The sequence below is a fragment of the Nothoprocta perdicaria genome, unplaced genomic scaffold (assembly GCF_003342845.1).
Source record: "Nothoprocta perdicaria isolate Ctin4 unplaced genomic scaffold, notPer1 scaffold_498, whole genome shotgun sequence".
NCBI classification, from domain to species: Eukaryota; Metazoa; Chordata; class Aves; order Tinamiformes; family Tinamidae; genus Nothoprocta; species Nothoprocta perdicaria.
The window spans coordinates 25333-50682 of record NW_020455752.1 but is presented as its reverse complement, the minus strand read 5'-3'; the positions used below and the strand labels follow the sequence as shown (position 1 = coordinate 50682).

General features: G+C 35.0%; 1 protein-coding gene across 1 annotated transcript in view; it reads left to right on the top strand.

The window, feature by feature from the left end:
* The window catches only part of LOC112954242 (glutamate receptor ionotropic, kainate 2), a gene marked incomplete at its 5' end in the record, with an annotated part of 134542 nt that extends 109572 nt beyond the window's left edge, over positions 1 to 24970 (top strand). The window contains 2 exons of the mRNA XM_026047383.1: positions 8771 to 9021; positions 23394 to 24970. Of these exons, the coding sequence (XP_025903168.1) occupies positions 8771 to 9021; positions 23394 to 23558 (416 nt within the window). The remainder of the gene's footprint in view (positions 1 to 8770; positions 9022 to 23393) is intronic.
* Between the last annotated feature and the right edge of the window lie 380 nt (positions 24971 to 25350).

Sequence of the window (25350 nt, the reverse complement as noted above, 5' to 3'; positions counted from 1 at the left end):
AACTTTCAGTCTTTGCATTCAGTATTTATTCTTATGGTCACATTTTAGAGATAAGTGTTTACGGTGATAGTCTGAGAAATATAATTTTCTCCATTTCTCTGTGTTTTAATGCAAAAGAAATAGAATGTGAATATCTAAAATAATAATATAATTATAATCTGAATATACGCTTGGATGCAGCCCTGTGCCACGTGCTCTAGGTGACCCTGAGTGTGCAGAGGGGTTGGACTCGATGACCTCTGAGGTCCCTTCCAACCTTGGGCATTCTATGATTCTATGATTCTATACAATAGTGAAGAAAAAGTCTCGTTCATATTCAATATCATTATTTTGATATTAAAAAAGAGAATAGAGGAAAATAGTGTAAATTAACAAGTAAAACTTGTATCATCATCATCATCATTTCATAATGAGCAACTGTTCTATATGCATTTTTTTTTCTGCATACCTTCACTCACCAGAGAAGGACAAATATGTTATGAGCTAGTTACAACTTAGCATACTTAAGGAATTCCCCAGTCCTTGTGCTAAAGGCAAAAACATGAAAAGTAGAATGAATAGCTATTGTAGTCCTAAATCTCCCTTGTATTTCATCTTTTTAATATCAGTTATGATTCATTCTCATAATTAGAGAATTATGAGAAAATTAAAATGAAATAAGTCTCAGATAAATGATCTTTCTTGATTACAACTGGTTAAGATGGGTATAGCTTTATAAACCCACATGAACATTTTAAAAACGTTTCTATAGAGAAAGGACCAGACTTTTGTTGAGCTGATGATAATAAATATGAAGAAGTAAAAACAATTAGACAACACAAAATCTTGTGAAAGGTTTTTCATTACATTTGACATTAAATACTAAAATTGTTCCTTGATTCTTAATAGAGATTTGTCTTTTATGAGACATCCATGAAAAGTGACTCAGAAGTGATATTATTTACACATATATATACTTATACACATGCACAAAAAGAATGGTGAACTGGAAGTGTTTGGGGATTGTGAGGAGTGTTTGGGATTTGGTTTTGAATCTGTTTGCTATTTTAATTAGCTAGTGAATATCTTAGATTACTGTAAACTATCGAGGATTTTCCATTGTAATAATTAGAACTTAATGAATATTTAATAATCATAATATGTCTAATATTACAGTATGGTAATGCACAGAAGTCTTGTGGCATGAAGTGTACAGGGTTAACAATCAGAATCAGGAAAATGTCCAATTTTTTTTCCTCAGAAATGATAACTCATCATGATACATATTTTATCTTTGTACATATTTTGAAAAGAAACAAAAACTAAATTTTTAAATACAGAGTTACATCTTTAAATCAAAATTCAGGATGAGAAATCTGATGTATATGGAACATAGAAAAATTAAGATTGTAAATATTATTTATTTCAAAACTGCCACTTTATTTCCTTCATTATCCATAATATGTAGAGTACTTAAAAACATTTAAAAAATTCTTCATTCTAAGAAGAACTTAAAACTGATGAGAAAGTAGAAGGGCAACTCATAGTTTATCAAGAAGTTTACTTTCTATTAATGTTTAAATCAATACAAGATTTTAATGTATTACTCATAAATGCATAGAAAATGCATATAAATGTTACTGTACTAGACCTTTGTGAAATGTTTCTCTTGAAGCCAAATTCAAGATTTTCACACATTTTTATACTAAAAAGAGCTATATCCACTGAAAGTTTATTAATATACCTGTCATTTTCAGTAAGGTCTAGAGGGCATATAAACCTGGGAAGTGTATTTAAGCTCTGTGTGTGGGGGATGCTTTTTTACTAATTTATATGTACCTTAGAGGTGAGAATGCTGTAATGTCTGATCATTTCATAAATATAAAACACCAGCTTTGCTCTGAGGCACAGAGCTAGGAAACAGGAAAAATGTTTCATTTACCATAACAAAGAAAGTCTGTATCAAAGCTGAATATAGAACCCGCATCCTAAATCCCGGTCTAATATAATGACCACGAGGCAGTTCTGTGCTCTTAAAAATATGAGGCTAATTGATGCTTCTTGTAAAGTAACTAATTTTGCTGCTGAAAACATATTTTCATCAGTGGTATATGTGTATGTGTTTATATATATATATTCCCCTCCCTCTTCCTCTTTCTCTCCGTTTCCCTTCTCCCCTTGCCTCCCCCTTTCACTCCCCTGTCCCCTCCCCCTTTCCAAGTACTGTAAAGATATTACTCCTTGACTCAGAAAAAGTCCTCATTAGGCCCTTTTGCTCAGTGCAAATGAGCTGCTGTTGAGAGTGGAGCCAGGGACAGGTCACTCTCAGGCAGCCTCTCCTTTCTTCAGGGATTGGTGTCTTTTGGATCCACAGGCAGGAAGAAAGAAGCTGTGATGACCCTCCTCTTTATCTCTTCCTGCCATTCCAGTGAGAGAGGGTTATCAGTGCTAGGGAGCAAAGCTGGCTCTTCCTGTTAAAGAAAAACAGTGAAACAAAACTAAATGCTTCTACTGCCAGCCATGCCCCTGAGCTGCTTATGCTTTCCCTGTGGCATGTTATAACTGTGGCTATCAGTCTTTATTACTCAGTGCTGAGTTAGTTCCAGATTACTGGATGGTGTTTCAGGGTCTGTGATGCATGAAGTAGGAATTTTTTTTTTTTCCCCATGTATTCTTGTGGGCTAAATATCTACTGCACACTTTTGTGTAAATGAAACCCCTTCGAGCCTTGTGTCTCCGTCACACCTATTTCTCCACTATGAGTGAAATTTCAGAGAAAGTGAACTTCACATGCTGTATAATTAGTTATCCCTGAGCAAGCAATGGCTTCCTCAAAGGACTGGACTGAAATTTATGTTGTGTGAAGGAAAAAAAAAAACATCAGCCATGATAACTGATGGAAAAAGATAACAGGTTAACAATCAAAACTTTCAAGTGTCACCAACTGCATGTACAGCTGGATTGATGACAGAACATTTAATCTGTGGTTATAGTGCAGTGTAAGTATGAGAAAAAAAAATGAGAAAAAAAAAAAATGCAGATGTGCTAAGATTTAAATGATTCTACTAATCTCCAGTAGTATAATTGGAGTTAGGCAAAGACCTTAATGGAAACTTTGCCTATGCCTGCATTGGAGTCAGATCATGACTGCATTTTATATATATGTATGTACTCATGCTAACTTTAGGGTAGATAGATCTTCTGCAACTTCTAACTTAGGGTAGATAGGTCTTCTGCAACTGCATTGTAAATGAGTCCATGCTGGAAAAGGAAAGAAACTTTCCCAAAAGACTGCTGAATTTTTTAATTACTACTTGTTACAATGCATTTGACCCATGCTGACCTCAGTGCTTCCTCCTCACTGCTGAAACCAGAAGCAGAACTGGTTACTTTGCTCAGAATAAACCAGTACAAACATGAGCACCAATTTTCAAATTTCAAAATACCAAACAATTTGTAGAAAATTTTTCTTTTAATATGACTCAGAATGATGGAATACAAATAATTTTCAGCATGTACAGTCTAACTCAGCATATGCTTAATGAAGGATAGAGTGGAATAATGTCATTCCTTTCTATTTATTTAGAGCCAAATTCAGTTACATAGTTTCCAGTACAACCCAACTCTTCTAAGGGTGTCTTTGATATTTACCATGTGAATGAATAGAAAAGAGAATAAGGGTAAACCGGCAACAGATTTTACTGAAATATAACCTTGCATGAAGCATCCTCAAGACCAGCTGGATCAGCAGAATTTTAGCATATAAATCTATATTCAGTGAAGTCTCAATATATAAAGATTATGTGTTCATAAGTCTTAAATAAACATATAATTATGTGCATAAATCTTTATGTACTGAGGCTTCAGGGCAGACACCTATCCATGCATAACTTCTGGAGCCGTAGTTGCATTAGTTTTATACAAATACTTTAGACAATAAAATCTTATGCCAAAAAACTTTCATTTTTGTTTTAAATCTTCATGTTCAGCTCACTGCAAATAATAATCATTGCCTCCTTCATTCAAACTGATGATGATAAGAAGCTAGCAAGGTCTCCATTACCAATAGATGAAGTCAGATGGAAACCTATTATAACGGGCATTCTCCTTCCTGCAACCTGCACCTGCAGTGGGATCTGCAACTAATGTTTGCATTATATTGTGTAGGCCCTACAGTCCCTGTCCTTTGTGGAGATATTTGATCAGTTGGCAGAGAAAAAAAGAATAAATAAATTGGAGCCCTAAGAAGAAGGAGAAAGAAAAAGTCAGATGTTATTTATGTATTTTTTTTCCTGAATTGGGGGTAGATTTTTAAATACCTCTGTTTCTTCCTTCCCAATCCTACCCTATGAACACACTAGTAAGATTTTTTTGACTTCTCCTTTCATCAAAGAGTGATGTTTGGAATTCACATTTCTTCACCAAAAAAAAATTAATGTTACATGTGCTTTCTAATGTTCCTCTTCCTGTTAATATTCATACTATTGCAACCTGGATGCCATGTCTACATTCCCAGTTTATCTTCTGCTCTCTTCCTATGCTAATTTTTCTTCCAAACACGAGACCGTAATACTTTTAACCACTTCAGGGGCTTCTGAGCAGACTTCCTATTGCTGGGACTTTCAATTCAATTCATATCTAAGAAAAAATTCTAGGAGGAAATAAAACCTTAGGAAAGAATAGTCTAGGTGTGCTTCCTTCTTTTCTTCTCCTATAAAGTATCTGAATTAGTAAAAAGGACATTAAAATTGCGTATCTTTCAAAATATGATAAATCAGATTATTGAGTATTTTTTGGTTGTTGCAAAATATAAATCAATGAATTTAGGTCATTGTAAATCATTCAGGAATAGAACTGATTTTTGATAGCTATACATTTCCACTTTCAGATATACTTTAAATATTTAACAGTGGTAATACTCAGGGCTGGTCATTCCCACATGATGTGATCTTTACTTACCAAATTACCATTTTCAAGACAAAGTAATTACATACAGTAAATGCGAATATTGTAGTAGGCTTTGTAACCTGTCCATTCTGGAAATACATGCACAAAAAATACAGAATCACAGAAAGGTTAAGGTTGGAAGGGACCTCCAGATATCATCTAGACCAACCCCCCTGCTCAAGCAGCGATACCTATAGCACGTGGCAGAAGATCATCCAGGCAGGTTTGGAAGACCTCCAGAGAAGGAGACTCCACAACTTCTCTGGACAGCCTGCTTCACCACTCTGTTACCCTTACAGTAAAGAAATACTTCTTCACACGCAGATGGAACTTCCTGGATTTCAACTTATACCCACTGCCCTTTGTCCTATTACTGGCCACCGCTAAGAAGACTGTAGCCCCATCACATTCCCTTCTCAGGTACTTATACAGATTGATCAGATCTCCTTTGAAACTTCTCGAGGGTAAACAGGCCCAGCTCACTTTCCTCGTATGATAGATGCTCCAGTCCCTTAATCATTGTTGTTGTTCTCTACTGGACCCTCTCTAGAAGCTCCACATCCATCATACTGGGGAGCCCAGAATTGCACACAATACTCCAGGTTTAGCCTGGGGCCTAGGCTGAGGAGAGGCACAGGATCCCCTCCCTTGAAACTGATGGCAACACTCCTCCTGATACAGGCCAGAATCCCATTGGCCTTCTTGGCCATGAGGGCACACTACTACACACATGGTTAACTTGGTGTCAACCAGGACTCTCAGGTCCCTCTCTGAGGAGCTGCTATCCACTACTAATCTGTACTGGTACCTGGGGTTATTCCTCCCCAGGTGCAGGACGCTGCAATTGTCCTTGTTGAACCTCATGAGGTTCCTCTCTGCCCAACTCTCCAGCCTGTCCAGGTCCCTCTGGATGGCAGCACAGCCCTCCGGAGTGTYGGCCACTCCACCCAGCTTGGCATCATCCACAAACTTGYTCAGGGTGCACTCACTGCCATCGTCCAAGTCACTGATGAACAAGTTGAAGAGCATCAGGCCCAGCACTGACCCYTGGGGGACACCACTGGCCACAGGCCTCCAACTGGACTCGGCCCCATTTATCACCATCCTCTGAGCTCTGCCATCTAGCCAGTTCTTAATCTACCTTACTGTGCACTCATCCAGTCCACACTTTCGGAACCTTCCTATGAAGATGTTATGGGGGACAAAGCCTTGCTGAAGTCATGGTAGGCAACATCCATGGCTCTCCCCTTGTCCATCTGGCCCATCGTCTCATCATAGAAAGCTTTCAGGTTCATCAAACATGACTTCCCCTTGGTGAATCCATGCTGACTACTCCTGATCACCTCCTTTTCCTTCACATGCCTAGAGATGCTCTCTAGGATGAGCTGTTCCATCACCTTTCCAGGGATGGAGGTGAGGCTGACAGGCCTGTAGTTTCCCGACTCTTTCCTCTTCCTCTTTTTGAAGACTGATGTTGGCTCTCTTCCAGTCCTCCGACACCTCATCTGCTCTCCATGACCTCTCAAAGATGATGGAGAGATTGCAAAATTGCAAATTAGTAATGTAAATTGATACAAATATCAATACAAATTGATGAATAAATTTTTGGATGCATACTCCCAATACAATCCTTTTAATCTCAACTAATTGTAGATAGGATTATCTTGTGCTTTCTATGAATTCCTTATTTATTTTTTAAGTACTTCAAATGGACTAGAACTGCATGTGTACAAATCTGGGCCCTAGAACAAATAATAGAATAAGAAACGAATTGGTGCTGCCTATATTTAGACCAACAGAAAGTGAGGAAACCAAATGCAAATCAGTTTAATTAGAAAGTAACCTGTCAAATCAGAAGATGGCTTAAACTCGATCCAGAATTATTTATCAAGATCAAATGTCATTTAAGTTGTTGTTGTTAAATATTTATAGGCAGGTCTGTACTGAAAATATCACCCAAATATTATAGCATGCATTTACACTGCCCTGGGCTCTTATGGACTAATCACTTTCCTCCTTCTGTCTGGCTGAAGAAATGTGTCAAATAGATGCTTTTGCAAAGTTCTGCTATTGTCAAAATAGTCTAAAATGCTATGACTTAGACTCCTGCCTGTGCAGGGAGTAGAAGATTTTTTTTTTCATCTTTCTCTCTTTTGCTTTCAGTCCTATATAAATGCAGTTTAGCTACTAGTACAGGAGTCATTCTTCCATTAGCACAGATATATATAGTATACGAGATCTTGCAACTTTATTTTTAGGTCAGTTCTGTCCACCTGTTATACTGGAACAAAGGGACAAAGCCCAGAATGTTTTCTAATTATTAGTTAATTCTGTGTTTTATTTCCAGGCTAGTACAGTAACTCTTCCTGCCAGCTATATTCTCATGCCAAGTCCTAGGTGTGTAGAAATAAATTCAAACGTGTTTGCTTTCCAAAAGTAATATAATATATTGCACTAGTGCCTTCCTTCAGCTCCTTCTACATAGATGACTATGTATGAAACAGTCAAATGAGTAACATCTCTCTAACAGGATGTTGAGGAATGTTTTTAAAGGTATCAAGTCAAGGAAATACATATTATAAGCAAATGGAGATGCTGCATAAAATTATAACTTGTAAATAGCATAATAATAATAATAATAATAATAATAATAATAATAGCAGGAGGGATCTTTCATAGAGCTGTTTTGCTATCAACATCATATAAATGAGGGATGCCATGACTTTTCATCAACTCTTTTTACCAGGATTTCTAAATTTTATTAGTGAAAAGTCTTTTGTTCCTCCTTTCAAAACAGGAGAAGAAGAACGATGGCTTTGTTCTCTTCTTAAACGTTATAGAAGATATGAACAAGAAAGCATTTCTGATTTATGTCAATTATGTTGCTTAATTTTAATCATTCAGAAAAAGAAAAGCTTTCTCCTTTATCAACATATTTAATTTATATAAATTATAAAATATTCATTGAGAAATCTTTGTGTGCTATTAAAAAAAAAAAAAGATGACATAGAGGACATAGCACTTGAAAACCACACTTTGACCTTTGATACACTGGTATGTTCAGCAGTTGTGAAATTATCCTAAGTCATTTTTAGAAAATATTAAATTATGAGAAAAAATACATTTTAAAATATGCAAACTCACACCCGTGTTGTTTAAACATACTTATCTATCTTTCTGATTGCATTACTAGCTGGTAAAATGAATATGAATATTCATTTCATATGAAATAAATAAGTGCTTGCAAGGTGTCATGAACATTTGACATTCTCTTGAATACAAACTTTTGTGTTTTAGCCCTGAAAACTAACTTGTTGCTCTTTTATTATTTTTTTTTAAATAAGTAATAGTGTAAATTCCCCTTTACATGTCAGATCATGGTTGGGCTTTAGAAGATGAAGCACTAGCCTGTAGATTTAAGTATATGGATCTAACTCTTAACTGCAAATTAAAAGGTGAATACTTTTTAAGCTGAATTTAATTGTTGAATATGAAAATGTTTGAAGATGAAGGATTGAATGTGATGTAGGATTGATTTGTGTTTGCAAATATTTGTTTGAAACATCAAGTTGCCTGGCTTACAACAACAGTTGTTGTAAAAAGAAAACAAGCCAATTTTCTATGTGTATGTATGTAGGTGTGTGCACACTTTTAGGTTTGTATTTATGTGACCAATGTGAGCATGGTTAGCTGTAAATGTTTTTTCCACAGTAACTTATGGTTGTAAAACAAGAGGATCTAATTGTTCTCATGATGATTTATTTCACTTCAATCTTCTCAGGAATACCACCTACCTTTCCTTGCAATATACAAGAATGCAAAAATTTTCTTATGATCTCTTTAGGTTCACCATATAGAGACAAGATCACTATAGCAATTCTTCAGCTGCAAGAAGAGGGCAAGCTCCACATGATGAAGGAGAAATGGTGGAGAGGCAATGGCTGCCCAGAGGAGGAAAGCAAAGAGGCCAGTGCTTTGGGAGTTCAGAATATTGGAGGAATCTTCATCGTATTGGCAGCAGGATTGGTGCTTTCTGTCTTTGTCGCAGTTGGGGAGTTTTTGTACAAATCAAAAAAAAATGCCCAGTTGGAAAAGGTAAATATTGTCTTTTCTTATTTAATTTTATAAAGATGGTCTATTCAGATAATATTTTTAGCTTCCAGTAGACAAATGGAGGTGCATACTGATTATTTATCATAAAATACAGTACTTAACTAACAAAGGATCACAACAGAGTACCCAGATTACAGCTTGTAATTTGTCTTCAATATGTTTAATTGTAGCCAGCTTTCAGGACAAGTGACTATTTCTCCTCTTATTCAAGCCTGAAAAAAGACAGCTTTTTACTCCTGGAAGTTCACTGCAGTTAATTTTATGGATGAAGAAGAAATCCGAAACTGTAATGGGGAAAAAAATAATCTTCTACAGATAATTCTGATTTTCAAAGACATAACTGTCTGTATCTAAAAGTAAAAAAATCTAAAAATGTCTCTATAGAAATGTTTTTTTTTCAGAAGTTTACACTTGGAAAAGTTGTTCTGGTAGCATCTAGAAAAGATTACATCAATCTGATTCTTTATGGTTTTATTACAGATTATGAATTAATGTCCGGTAATTTTAAACTCATTCAATTTTGAAAATTTTAGTGTTTTCTTTTTTGTACTTTCTATTTGTACAACAACAATAATGAACTTGTGCCAAAACTACTAAGGCTTTTGTAAAATTCTTAGTGGGAATAATCAGCTGTGTATATTAATTAATTTAAAAATAACCTCTTTCTATATGACCACGTTTAAAACCTAAGCTCAACGTATAGATTTTATTGCTATGACATATTCTGAATTTTTAAAATGGAGAGAAATTGTGCTTTTTTTATGATTTTTTTCCCCTTTAGATTAGTTTGTGGCCTAAGTCAATTCCTATGTTTGTGTTTAGTAATTTAGCTTAATAAAATAAGTAGTAAATCCAATAGATGAATTTATATTGATATTTTTCCAGATGCTACTAGTGATTTTTTGTAATTGAATCTTTCCTCAGAAAACTTAAGATTTGTATTCAGGCATTTTAAGCTACCTTTTGGTATGCTAATATCCTTTAATGAATATATTGTTAAAGACATTTTTGCTATAACACACAGCAGGAGTGTGAGATCACAAAGTTCTAAAGAGATTTTGAACAAGTTTACATTTTATTATATTGTAAAAAGATTGCTTAAATTCTCTTATTTATCATACTATAGAATGATTCATTTCTGTTAACATACTAGTGAAGTGTTGTGTTTCTGAAAAAATAATTGTGAGGAAAAAAATAACATTTACTTAAATAACCTATGTAAATCTCAGTGATTTTATACATTCCTAAGGTTAATATGGATTTCATATGGATTTCACTATAAATTGGTTTAGTTCTTATTGATCTTTAAGAAATACTTACTCAGAAAAATAGGACTATTTGATAATAATTTTGTAACATCAGTTGCTTAGTGTTTTTTAGGGTTTGAGACCTTATTTGACACTAACACCATGACTTAACTACAGAAAATTGTGTGAGAAAGCCAAAAAAAAAAAAAAAAAAAAATCCTCTCACAGGACCACAGACCACAGTGGATGTCTTCCTATCCCTCCCCAAAATACAGTAGATACCTGATGCCTAGGAGAGGGAGGAGTAGCAGCAGTAGAGGGGAGGTAAGAGGTACAGTCAACTGTCTGCTGCCGCTGCATCTCTTCTACATGGATGGGTGTACCCTGCAGATGGAGCTGTCTTGGCCATTCCTTAGGGAGGGAGGAGGAACCTGTTTTTTGTAGCATTGATTCATTTAGGATCACAAACTCAGTATGATATCTGTGTGCAATATCAGTATATATCCGTGTGATATCTATAAACATTTGGAGACAGGAAAGATCAAAGGTCACATTAAAAGCTAAGGAAACAAAACGAAATCAGATACACTTACGTTGATGAATATGTGGAGTTTCCTGGGACACTGTTGACCATAACAACACGTATATCTTTTTTAGGGTATACAAAAAGCATATAGTTGCACATCCATTATGGGAGCAGACAGGCAATGCAGATTTTAGGTGTATGATTTTGCTAAGAAATGCTAATGCTAAGAAATTAAGTTTCATCAAAGAAATCAAAGAAACTGAACTCAGCAAAGCAGCATACAGAATTGTGTTTCTTTTTTTCTGCAAACTGCTACATATCATGGCCAAATTGGATCAGAGCATTCTTGCTCCTGATATGCTCAAAAAATGGATGACAACTTGTGACCCTAGCTGCAGTCTTTCTGTAAAGCAGACATTGATAAGTTGAATACACATTTGCACCACCACAGCATTTTCTAGACACTGAGGAATTTCTGCTTTATTGACGCCTTTCAAAAGCAAAGATAAGCTTTGATAAGATCAAAGTTAGTCTCTCAGTCACCAACTCTTGCTATGGCTAGTTTTTTTGAAAAATGAATGCCCTAATTTACCAAGGATTTTCTCTAATAACCGGATCTAACAAATGTGAAAAGAACAATGTATTGTCTCAATTCAGCTATCATTTGCAGCCATTCAAAACCCACTGAACAATCAGCAGGTCAGGACAACGTCTGCCTGTAAACAAATAACAGATGTACATATTGTTGTTCCATAACTATTTGTTTCATTAGGGGAGATCTGGGCAGAGACTTTCTATAACACAGAATATGTGAAGTTGAGTCTAAAAAGGTGCTGAATTGATGATACCAGCAGAATTTTTCTGGAGTTAAATGAGCAAATTGTAAATGAAATTATTTGAAATAACCTCTCTGAAATACATTTTTTTTCATAATTGAATAAATAGGCAATGAAAACAATAACTGTATCAATATTGGTTTATCTTTTACAGTCATCGTCCAAGGAAGACAGAATCATTTTTGTTTTCCGTAGTAAATAATTCAGGATTCAACTGCAGAGCTGAATTGAGGAAACTCACTCTAGATGTTGTAATGAATGTGTGTACTGAAAGTTCTTAGCAATTTGTAGAGCTCGACCCAAGCAAAGTGAATATCAGTAGCTGTGAGTCATGTGAGACCCATGAGTCACATATACATGCATTGCACTTACAACAACAGGTTCTACTGAAGAAGTTAGAAATTCTGAATACTGAACTGTGAACTTCATGCAAGGCTAACTATGTGTTTGAAGACAAAAACCTTAACTGGTTGACACTTGTCCAAAATAAGTTGTTTACAAGTATTTACTGGAAATTGCACAAAACATGTTTTGGTTTTGGTAACAGGGATGGCAAGAATAGAAGTCTCTGATTTTAACTATTTCAAATATTCTTGGGGCTTGCTGGGCTGTAGTGAATTTAATTCATGCTAGTAATAGGCCTATAAAGCATTAGGTTATATGTGGTTTTACTATAATTGCCAATACTTTGAAATTGCTGTGTGCCTAGACCAAATCCTCAGGTAATGGGATAACCTAGATATTGTATTTTGATCTAAATTTCATCACTAGTCCTACTAGTCCTCTTATTGCCTTTTTTTTTTTTTTTTTTTTTTTTTTTTTTTTTTTTTTTTTTTTTTTTTTTTNAGAGTTGTCAGAGTGTGTGAATTGAAAATGGATGTGTGGCTCTTTTCTGTGATAGCATTTAACACTCCAATTCGGGCAGTGGGACAGGGCAGGTGGAAAGTGAGGTTCGGAGGCTGTCTGGCCTGCATTCCTCCAGAGTAACCACAAGATGGTGTCTTGCATTTTTCAAGAAAAAAAAAAAAATAATTGTTGCTTTTTAATAGAATTTGTGTCACAGTGCTCACCTGTTGTTTTGTTGCAGCCTTTTTAAAAAATGCTAAAGCCTTATACTCTTTCCTTTTGTTTATAATGCAAACATCTAATTATGTTATTTACTTGGAAGCATGTTATTAAGCAGGCCTCTTTTATCTAGCCAATCTTGACAATAAATGCTTAGCCATTACATTTTATAATTTCTTTTGCTATTGGATGACCTGTTCCCTGATTTTAACAGGCACTCAGATGGCAACAAATATGCAGTGTTAGAAACAGAAGCCATTTAAAACAATTACTATGTCCTTTTTTTTTGTTGATATGTTTCACTATGTTATGGATTTATGCCTATTACATAAATTTATCTTTGTGTAGCTCATATTATTATTATAAAGACAGGGAAAATATTGACCTTGAAGACCATTCATATTTAGCATAAGATACTGATGGTTCTCATTTTGAAAATTTATTGACCGTTCTTTCATTTTCATCCTTTTTAAAAAAAGTTTTTTTTGCGATTATTTTCATTTTGGTACTGCCTTACTGGGAAAATTTACCCTTGGCAGATATTACTTGTGTACTGCTTTAGGATGAAGTTCACTATGTTGCTGAAGGCTGTGGCAAAAACATATAGAACAACACTTGTTGTCATCCCTGCAGAGTAGGGACCTTATACATGTCCTGGTCATGATACTTTGGAGAGAAAGGCTGTGCCTTGAGAAGTTTTCTTTTTTTTGTTGTTGTTGTGGAACTGTACCCTTTGCAAAAAGCATGAAGGGGCCAAGGATTGTTAGTGTGAAGAAACTTGTGCTGTTCATTTGACAACATATCCTGTTAGTTCTTCTCTCAGAGTCAGTTTATTCTTGATGTATTTTCTTGAAATGAACTTAAATGCTGACAGAATTTTTATCCATTGAGGTTCTTCTAAAGTTTGGTTGCACCAGGCTAAATATAATTCTATAAGTTTATGATTGCTCCTTTTTAGAATCAAACTGAGCAAAATGCAACTCACTGCTTACACTGATTGGTTTCAATGATTGTCAGACATGAAATTTGTCCTAAATAGATCAGTCGTACAGGAAGAAGTTAATCAGTACTGAAATGCTGTAAATGCTTCTTTTATCAACAAGATGTGTAGAAAGTGAATGTTTCCATTTCTCTTTTAATTGTTGTATTAACAGTAATGCAAAACAAAACCTAAACAAAAAGAAAAAGTAAAACAAAACAAAACCACAATATTTCCATATGAAAAATGGAAATATTTTTAGGATGTGTTCTTACTTTAACAGAATATTTTACGCACTTTTATTCTCAAATTTTATTAAACTTTTTCTTACTTCTTTCATAAAAAATGTAGGTATGTCAACATTGATGCAGTTCAGATCAGATTCCTAATAGTTTAGCATCAAAAGTGTTTTGTATTTGGGACAGAGTTTTATAATGATTCTTGAGCAATCCCAACGTCATTCCCAACATAGTCTGTTTTTGTGTTGTTGTAATTTGTTTTTGTTGTTTTCAAGTTCAAAAGATTTTAAAGCCTGCTCCTCAGGCTAGAATGAATAGAATATGTAGACATTTGTGGTAAAGCAAAGGCTTTTCGGATTTATATCCCATTAAACTTCTATAACATATAGTTAGTCATTTAGTCCTAATTGTCATGTGACATTTTTGTACTGGGATAATTTTTAGTATTAGATAGGAGAAAGAACAGCTGCTGTGACAGTTTATAAGAGGAAACATTTTTGCAGCTTTGGTACATCTGCATTCTGCAGATGCTGTTGGAAAACTTCTATCATCCTGTACTCCCTGGAGCACTATATGGGGTGCATGGATATGTATGGCTTATTTCTGTGTGCATGTATACAGGCTATTTGAGGATGAGGTATGAATTATAATTTAATGCCCTCTTCAAAATGGTTTTATGGAGTATTAGAGGATATGGCAGGATCTTGCAATGGCAGGAGCTGTGAAAAAAATAAAATTGAAAAAAATGTGAAAAGATAAAATTGAAGAAAAAATGGAAAGGATGATATTGATTTGACTATGATATTTTTCAAATAATTTGCAAACAATAAAACATTAAAAACAAATTTTCTATTTTAATTTTTTATTGCAGTTGAACCAGTAGACACTGGTAATGATAATGGTAACTGGTAATTTGATAATGGACATTGGTAATGGTTTTTTTTTTTAATTTGTTAATTTATACCATTCAAGAAAGAAGATGGAGATTGGAAACGTGAGGAAAACTGTGTTTTACACCAAAATCACATTGTGCAAGCACAGATGTAGGAATGTCATTTTAAATGGGTTTGTTATTGCTCCGCAGATGTTCTCTGAAAGATTGTGTCTTAAGGTCTGCTCTGGTTATGGAATATATTATATTTGACACAGAAAAGTTATTGTGTGAAAAAAAAATGAAAATGAAAAAGAAAAAAGAAAAGCCTCTTGCTTGTCATTTTTCTATAGAATGTACAGTTCATTTTCCTTCATCAGGAGAAAGAAGGAACTCAAAATACAGAACTGTTAGCTCCTTTGGAAAAAAAAAATCTTTCTTCTTAAGGAAGAGATATGGTCACCACAATATAAAACATTCATATCTTTCTAATAATTTTTAACTATCCTTCCTTTAATATATGAGCCACCTCCTCTATGGAAATATTTTAGACTATAAATTTTAGCCTTTTGCATTTTTATTTAATTAGCTGCCCTATATCTAAGTGTAGTACAAACATTTGGCCATAATATCAAGATGCTTCAGAACTAAAGTTGTATCAAGAAGCTCAGTGCCAAGTAAGAATTTAGCTCATCTGATTTAGGTTATCTTCACTGAAGTACAAGCCTGCAAATGAACATTGAACATTTCCAGTTGCATTTTAGGTTGAGGAAATATTCTAGACTACTGGATGAAACCCTATAGAAAAGCTGATGTAACTCATCGTATTACATACTGCTATATGATATTAATAGTCAGTGTTTCCAAAACAGTAAAAATTATTGGCATTAATAATAGCAGTCTCTCTCTATTCAATATGATTTGAGGCCATGACATCTTTTATTAAGTTTATAAGATCACACAAAACTATGAAACCAGTATATGTTATTACATTGAATAATATACAGTAAATTTTAGCTCAGGACACATACATAAAGGTATATAGGCACAGTTGGACTCAGTTCAGCTGTCCTAAATTTCTAAAATGACTCTGCAAGATGGACTATTATTTTAAAATTAAACTATATGCTAGTATATACAGTATTTTTAATTCAGATAAATTTAATTCCTGTCATCACCACTGCCTTTCACCATGCTTGATAATCAACCAGCTTGACTTTCCTTGGACAAGCAAAGTGTCAATGTGGATTCAGACTCAAAAAAGACTGAATGGATGACACTTTCACATCCAGTGACTGAGGGCACAGGATCTCAGGTGATTGATTTCAGTGCAGCCAGGATCATCCCTGCTGGAAGTCAAAGAAATACCTTACATAGCTATAACCATTACGTACAGAATCATTAAAATTGTATGTTGGATTTTTTTCTAAACCACAAATTCAGTGCAAAATACACTATTATTTATTTGCTTAGCAACAACAATGTGACTATAGTGATGCAAATTGCTTAGAATTGCTATCAGCACTTGTTAAACAATAAGTATCAGTTCCTCCATGAAAACTGGACTGTAGTGATCTATTTTGGAGGAAGTCCTAGATCAGCATGACGGGCTTCACACCGGTAAAATGTATTGCCACTGACTAATACACCAATAACAAACAGTAACCAATCCAATCTGGAAACCCAGGCCAAAACTTAGGAACAAGCAGGAATCTGAGGTGGCAAGCCTCTTTCACAAGAGGGTGAGCTGAATCATAAGGGTAGATACTATATGCTCCCCTTATCCATCATAGAATCTATCTTCCTTTCATTAAACTTCAGTCATACCCTTATTTCAGCCAGGTACTGGAAGTGCAAAATGACTGCACTGTCCTGGTCTGACAAGAGAGTAGGACTGTGTATCATCTGGATACTGATGACACCACAGCCCAAATTATCTCATTATCTCCCCAGTGGCCTCATATACATGTTGAAAGGAGAGATGACAGGATGAAACCTTGTGGAATCCTACATGAAAGAGAGCCCTCGGGGCTGATGAGCAATTGCCCCATGCCATCCTCTGGGATTTCTCCGAGAGGAAGGAGTGGAACCAAACAAGTGCAATCCCATCTGCCCCAGCCTAGGTCCACAGGTGAGTCAGCAAAATATCATGGTCAGTGTGATGGTCAGAAAGGCTACTGGTCAGACAGAGCTAAGAAAAATCACTTTTGGGAAAGCTTTCTGCATTGATAGGAGCATCCCATCAGCCACTGGAACCAGTGTAGCCTTCAGGCTATACCCCGGCTGGAAACCAGACTGAATAGTTTCAGAAGACATTAAATGGACTCAGGGTGGCTTTGTCACAAACCTCTCTCATCCATGAGACAGCATTTTATTTTGCCAGGAAATATATTTTAGAATTGGAGAAGTGGCTGAACTGTTTTTTGGCCACCAATTGGTAACTCACTGAAAAATTGCATAGGGCAAGTTGGTATCTAATTGTCCTACTGGGAGACATTTATAACATAAGAGTAATTTACTGTATTTATTTATTTATTTATTTATTTATTTATTTATTTATTTATTTATTTTGACTAGCATTAAGGTTCTGTAAGTCATCAAAGTCCATCTCACAACTCTAAAACTCAGTGAGCAATTCGGCTTCCAGATTAGTTTCTGTGTGGTACTGTTCTGTTTTTATGGGTAGGGCCCGTCTCTTGGCCCTTGAAAAAAGAAAAAAAGTCCTTGAAACAATCAATATTCAACTCACTCACAGAGTTAAGCATCTTATGCTTCATCAATTTTTCTAGAGCAATTCTAGTGTTCTTGACTTTGTAGTTACTGTGGTGGAATCAAGACTTAGCTTAAGAAAACATAATTTTCACTTTGCTTGATTTTGTTGTCTGTATTTGAGTAGGCACTGGAATCTCCCATTGATTTTGCCCTAAAACTAACTTCTTCAAAAGGTTCCCGTTTGTTTTTTCTACCAGAGATAAGAATTGCTAAAGCTGGAATTGGGAATATGTTGGCGATATTTCAGATAATTGTTGTGAAATTAGTTTACAATGTATTTACAGCTTGTATGGATTGAAAATATACTGCATGAGAAAAGTCTGTGGCAAAATTCAGTACATTTAACATAACTATATTATACATATATATTTATACACATTTGAGTCAACAATAACATTTAAGACTGGGTATATAGCAAAGCAAACTAAAAATCTGATGATTACAAGAATGCTTTTTTTAAAAAAAAGTGCTCATCTGTAATGAAAAGCAATTTCTCTTTTTTTTTTATTTGTTTTAATTTTGTTAATTGCTCATCTCTCTGTGATCCTAAGTCAGTGTTTCCCTAGAATTTGTGCATCTGTCTAGGGGTTTAAGATTGACGAGTTTTCTGTATACACATTCAGAATTCCCAGAAAACTGGGATATGGAAGCAGAAACAAATTAGAAGGGAGGGTCAGGGCAAGGCTATTCATTCATTCTTGGATAACTTTAAGAAAATGAAGAACAGTTTGATTGATATATTCTCCTAGATGCTAGAACATTGACCCATAACATCTGATTTAAGATGCAGGATTACTGCTGTTACTGCTTTAAGAAAATTTAACAAGGCTTCAGATAATAGCTGACACACAAGGCTTGAGGGTAATGAGCTTCTAAGTAAATCTCACAGTTTTTGACACTGAATTTTGACAGTTAACTTTATATTAACTCGATCAAAGATGGGGAAAAAAGAGATCTATGAAAGGGCAAATGATGGGAGCCTTTTTTACTTAAAAGAGATCAAATATATTCACAAACATCAAAATTTTAGGAGTGTTGGAGGCATGTCATTCCTGCCTTCTTTTTACAGTTCTGTGGTTTCAGGTAATGTATGGACTGTGTTCTTCTGTTACCCATTTTCCTTTGATGTAGGGCATGCCTTTACTGCATTAACACTGTTCTGTCAGGTCGTGTTATTTACATCTTCAATAATTATTGCTCTTTCCAGGACATTAAAAGAAAAAAGAAATATGGTGATAGCCTCATATCTCTGGGTCTAAAAGAATGTTAATATGATTTCTAATTACCTCTCCTTCCCAATATTCTATAAAGCAATATAATGAAAACAGTTTAAATATTGTCTGATTTTCATATACCATATATGCACACAGGGGTGCTTTACATTATTTTCGGGCTGAAAAGCCATGCACAAGCTGTCTGAATAGACTTTACGCAATGGCAGGAATCTGCAGAATGATTATCTTGATCCTATATGACTTGTGAGCTATCAGCTGCAGCAAAAAAAAGTCAGTTCTTTGCAATTCATAGGGACATGAGAAATTGCGTTAAAAGGCTAAAGGGCTGGTACTGGTTACAATTTTCTGTTGTACATTTCAGCTTCCTGCTTAGAATCACAGCTTTTTTTTTTTTTTTTTTTTTTTTTTTTTTTTTTTTTTTTTTTATTATTAGGGTTATTCACTAAGTGCAAGAAAACAATTATACTTAGCTAGTGGTCATTGAATTGTATGACTTCCTTCAACTCTTCTACTACTTGAATATATGTAAGATGACTTGAAGGCAGTACTTCCTTTCTGCTAACGTTTAGGAAGACAACTTAGGGTTTTGTAAGGGTTATCAAAATTCAGTAATAACTGATCTTCTCATAACATGCTTGCAGAGTGGAAGGTAAGTCGAAGCAAAAGGTTATTTTTTTTCAAGTAAGAGGAGAATTGTGCAAAATATAAACAAGGAGCATTTTTGAGGTGTAAAGTGGTTTTAAAATACAGACTGAAATTATGTAAACTTTTTGCTGTTTTTACCTCACACTGTGAAATGCCATCTGAAATCAGAATTGAAACACTGAATTATGTCGTCTATAGTCTTGTCAGAAAATGTCATTTATCTATCATAAGTAGTCTACTCTGTGTGCTAGCTTGTTATTTCATGACTTAATACTTCAAAGGTGGTATTCTAGCAATATAGGAAAACAAACTTTGGAAAGACAGAAAATGGTAAATCTAGCCAGGTTGGAAAAGAAAAGAGAAAAGAAATTCTGTTAAGAAAAGGTCAAACATGAAATAGTCCTTTGTAAACTTTTTGAACATGACTTTGCAGTGCATGGGAAAATTCTTCTGTATGCTATTTTTCTCAGGTAAAATCTGAAGGAAACTGAAGATATAGATTATGGACTTTTATATAGTCTCAAATTCATCTTTTTTAAAAATAGAGGATCATTCCAAAGAGTGAAATTTGTAAAATTTATATGTAATATTTCTCTTATTAGGTGCTTGGTTACCAAAAAAATGTTACCTTCTAGGAGTTAGTAATATCTACTATTTTCAGAAATTTGGTGTTTTAAAATACAAAACATGTATAAGAAAAATTAGGAAATAAACCTAATTAAATTATATTTTAATGGAGTTATTTCTAATGGGACAATTAAGTTCTCAAGAAAATAATTTATATAACATATTTTGAAAACACAGAATAGAAGCATTTTCTAGAAAAAATGATTATCATGAAATTATATTATATGCCACAACTTATCAAAGTTTCTAAGATTTATCATTTTATGGAGTTCATTTTAATGAATTCTCAGATCAGATAAAATTATTTGATAAAATATGATGACAGAGAAAATATGATGAGATTTCAGAGTGTTGGCATTAAGCATATGTATCTTCTCCTGTCCATTGATTGTAATATTGTTCATACTGATAATGCCTAAAAGCTGATATCCTTGTTAAATGTTTGCAGATCTGTGTGAAAGTTTTTGGTTGACTAATGTGTCTTGAAAAGTATTCACTCTTTTTTGCCACTCTTGTTAGTTATCTTGGCAGAGAAGAAAAGGGATAACATTTTGAAAGTGTTAGTTTATAGAGCAAAAATTTTAAATGTAAAGTGATATTTCAGTTTTTGATTCCAGTAGTGAATGCCATATACTAGCTGGAGGTGCTGTTATGCTGCCAGTGCTAGCAGCTGCAACTTCTTGTTTTCCTACTGAAACTCCTGATTTATATGCTAGGATCCCCACATAGTAAAAATGCTAAGGTAATAGATCTGCAAGGCTTAGCAGTTTAGTCAGTAGGGCATTGGGGAATATTAAATTAAATCTTGCTTCTTTTAGTGATTTCAGGGCTTAGTGTCAGATTGAAAATCATAACTGTATTTGTGATGTTAAATGACAGCACTTCTCAAAAAGTCTAAGAGAATATGGTCTTTTATTTGAAAATACAGCTGGATAAAATGCAGACACAGCCTCCTTCACATTTTAATAAAGATAAAAATACATGAGAATCTGAAACATGACAGCACAGAGCATTCTTCTGAAAAAATTTAGCCACCTCATTGACGCAGTGGAAGGACTAACTTCCATGTTGAATATCAGTCTAGTGGAGAGGAGCACTTTTAATTAGGTTAAGCTTGGTAATGAGTGTCCACTGCAGAAGTCACTCCATGTAACCAGTCATAAATGATAAATTTTGTCTTAAACTTTGGCCTCTGAAGGATGTGTGCTTGATTCTGCACTGTGGAAATATACCTACCTCTTGTCTGGATTCACAACTTCAAACTTAGCTATGTATGTGACTAAACCCTTTCTGTCACAAGCTGAGAATGTGTCGTTCCTTTATTTCAAACTCAGCAGGGAAAAGATGTGTTTGAATAGATGTGTATTACAGCTAGAGGAAGATTACTCTTTCTTCTTTTTCTTCCTTCAAGTCTATTTCCATATTCATGTAAAGGATTAGAGAAGGGAGCATTTGTTCAGATTTTGGAGATTCAGGTTCAATTCTACATGAACGATGAGACACCTCATGTTTGCACTATGTTGCAATAACCAAGGCTTTTACATAAAAGTATTGAGGTCCTCATTGAAACAGGAACCACAAATTAAACCCTTCTGGCACTTTGAGTGTCCTAATTTCTAATGTACAGAAAGATCCCATTTTTTATTTCTCTCTCTTGTTCCCTCTCTGCTTCTGTTTAATGCCTCTCTGCAGAGTGGCATGGTATCAATAGGAGGCAGCTGAAAGAATTTTTACCCTCAAGTGGTCTGTTGCCTCTAGGTTACAGTGCACTGCCAAGACAATGGTGTTTAAACCTGCCCCAGCAGAAGACACAGTTAAATCGATGCTCTCAGGGATCTCATATTTCCCTTGCGTACTCCAATGGTGATGTTAAAGAGCTATGTTAAATGGCAGCACAAGAAAAACAATTGTAAAGTCTGTCACATAGGCTTCCTTAACAGTTGCCCCATTTTTTAAAGAACTTAGTTTGTTGGGTCATCTGAATTAAGGACCTGAGGCACGGAGAACTGGAGTGTCAGTGAGTTTTGGAGGAATAAGCCAAAAGCTGATGTGTTTAGCAGCTTGAAGAATAAATTTCTCCAGGCTACGGTCAGATGTCAGGCCTGCAAAGTTTAATGTTGAAAACTGAGTGCCTTACTGATCTGAGTGCCTTTAGCATTTGAGGTTGGAAGCAGAGTGCAGATTTTGAAAAACAAAGTTACAGAGAATTAGGTATGGTGAGGTACTTAACTGTTTTCTAGATCTAGGGGGGAAAGTAGACAGATTTTTTTTGATTGATCTACCACACAAAGTCAAACCTACCTACAGAAATTCATCCCAGCCACTCTGTCTTCCTTTTCTCTCTCTTTTCTTCTTTTTTAATCATCTCCCTAGACCAGAGATTAGTTGTTTAAGAGGCAAATATAAAGGCAAATATATTATATTTCATCTTTGCTTTGAATGCGAGAAACTACCATGAGAAGTTTGTCATAATATATCAGGCTGCCTGTACTCCTTTGCTAGGGGTAAAAACAAGGACCCTATTATAATAAGCTGAATTCAGTCTGTGTAAGGGAATAAGACAGATTTTATCTTTTCTGTTTTCTTGCACTGTAAAAAAAAAAAAAAAAAAGTCTTTGAGGATTTAGCTTATGATGAAACCATTAATAAACATTTTTCTAATAATACACTGTTCATAAAGATGAAATTAAATGCATTTTTTTTGCAAATGTATTCTCTATGAATTACATTCAATAATTAACAAGAAGGGAAACAGATGATGCTCTAAATAATGAAGTAGATATTTGTTTTCAGTAGTGCACCTGCATTTTAGTAGTATTTAGACATTAATTTAGGTTAACTTCTTACACCAAGCTCTACTGTTTTGTTATGGAAGAGCTGTTTTAACTATGCCGAAATGAGATGTATTACTTTGAAATACAGGCAAGGAAATTTTACTGAGTACCTGATGCACGTGCTCCATTCAGATGTTATCTGGGAAGTCTAACGTATGTTAACAGAACATCTGTTTGAAATATTTTTATATATCATGTGCATCCACAGTCAGTAGTTGGCAGATAAATAATTGTAGAGACAAGGTGAAGTTTGCAGTGAGTCATTGCAGCTGGATAAGTCATTTTAATTATTATGTGATGCATATTTAAAAGACAGCAATTGTCTGAGCTCCAGGCTCAGACAAAGCAAATTTACAGGACTGGCAAGGCTGTGCCCGTAGAGTGAATCTGCTTCTAGGCATTGCAGCTGGACATTTCTTACAGTTGTGTTTTGTTCTGTTTTTTTTTTTTTTTTTTTCTTCCTCAATTTCCCCTTCAGAGGTCCTTCTGTAGTGCCATGGTAGAGGAGCTAAGGATGTCTCTGAAGTGTCAGCGTCGATTAAAACACAAGCCACAGGCCCCTGTCATTGTGAAAACAGAAGAAGTTATCAACATGCACACGTTTAACGACAGAAGGTTGCCAGGTAAAGAAACCATGGCGTAGAGCTGGGAAGCCAAATACCCCAAGCACAAACTGTCGTCTTTTTTCCAAACAACTTTGCGAGAATGTTTCCTGTGGAAATATGCAACCTGTGCAAAATAAAATGAGTTACCTCATGCCGCTGTGTCTATGAACTAGAGACTCTGTGATCTCAGCAGTTGCAATGGCCAGACTCGAATCACAAGCATCACAGATCAACCAAGTTACGCAGGGTTACACTGTTTGCCATGGGTTCCACCATTCTGGATGAGTGAATGTTACATGTGAATTTTGTGGCTGGTTCAAATGCAGTCTCAGTGAGAAATTACAGGTTCCTTTTGAAGTTCAACGGTTGCCAGGAGAATAAATGTCCAGGATGGCACTAACCACAGAAGGAGTCTTTCAAAAGTAATGTGTCAGAACTGGACTGGAATGAGAAACAGTATGTTCTTCTGAACTTCCAAGCATAGAAGGGATGGTAGCTGCTAGCCCATCTCTACTGACTGTGTTTGCCAGCTGGACACTATGATTGGACAGGCAGTATCAGCTTACTGGACGAGAGAAATGTTCAAATGAAGAGAACATGAATCCTATGAATGGAAGTTTAAATAAGGGAATGCTCACTTGCTTTTTGGACTGTGTCACTGGACTGAGTAAATAAATAAATATATATATATATTTTAATTAATAACTTAAATTTACCTGAGTTGGAACTCTTACATAAAAAGAAACAAAAAATCATAATTTTTACCCATTTTTTAGGTAAATAAAATTTTCCTGAGTACAAAGGAATGTATCTTAGAACCCTTAGATGTAAGCAATTACCTGTTTCTTTTCAATTGTGACAAGAGGGAAGGGGTTGGGAAGCAGTCTAGTTGGCACATAGCGGGCTGGTATTTTAGCCTGAATGGGATTTGAAACCCTTGTTCCTGCTACTAATTGAACTCAGTGGAGCCTGTGCAATTCTCACTAATATTGGAAGTGGGATGGGTCACCTAAAATAAGTGAATGCGAAGAACTTTATAGAGGACTGCATTTTTCAATACAGTCATGGTACTAATTGAACAAAATTCTTGAGCAGTTTTTTTTTTTCAAAAAAAAATGTTCAGGTTTATTTGTGGAAATGCAAGATTTCTATGAAAATAGTTTTTGTATCGAAATTTTTGTAATACTTTTTATCAACAAAATAAGAACATGTGTTTCTGTCAGGGGTGTGATGCCAAGCATGAATGGTAGTGCGTGCGCACCACCAACGTTTGGTGAAAACTATTTTTATCAGGAAAAAAGGAATCTTAGAAGAGACATATTTTCAAGTTAGATAATATAAAAACTAGGTGCACTACCATCACTGCTTACCATGCTACACCCCTGGTTTCCACTAGGCTGATAACATGCTGTCATGAACAATTGTGTGTAAATGGTATAAGACACAGACCTCTTGACCACATTGTGATAACAGTTGAAGTGCACTCAGTTTGCTGTTTGAATCCAATGCACAAAATTAAAAAAAAAAAAAAAAAGATTATTTTAGTTGTTTTGTTTTTCCTGTGTGATTTGAGCAATATATGTACAGTACTCTATGTCAGTACTGGTACTTATAAAAACCTCAGTCTAGTGCCCTATCCTGCTGATTCTTGCCACTAAGCCCACGTCCAGCAAATTTGCTGGGATTTCTAAGCCTGTACAGCACATTGTGATAAGTTTTTGCAGGATCTGGTTTTTTGTTGCTAAAAAACTGATTTGTATGTCCTACTTATAGTGAGTTCCTGGACATAGGTCTTTGGAAATCCTGCCCTACGGATGGTGAGTCTTGAAC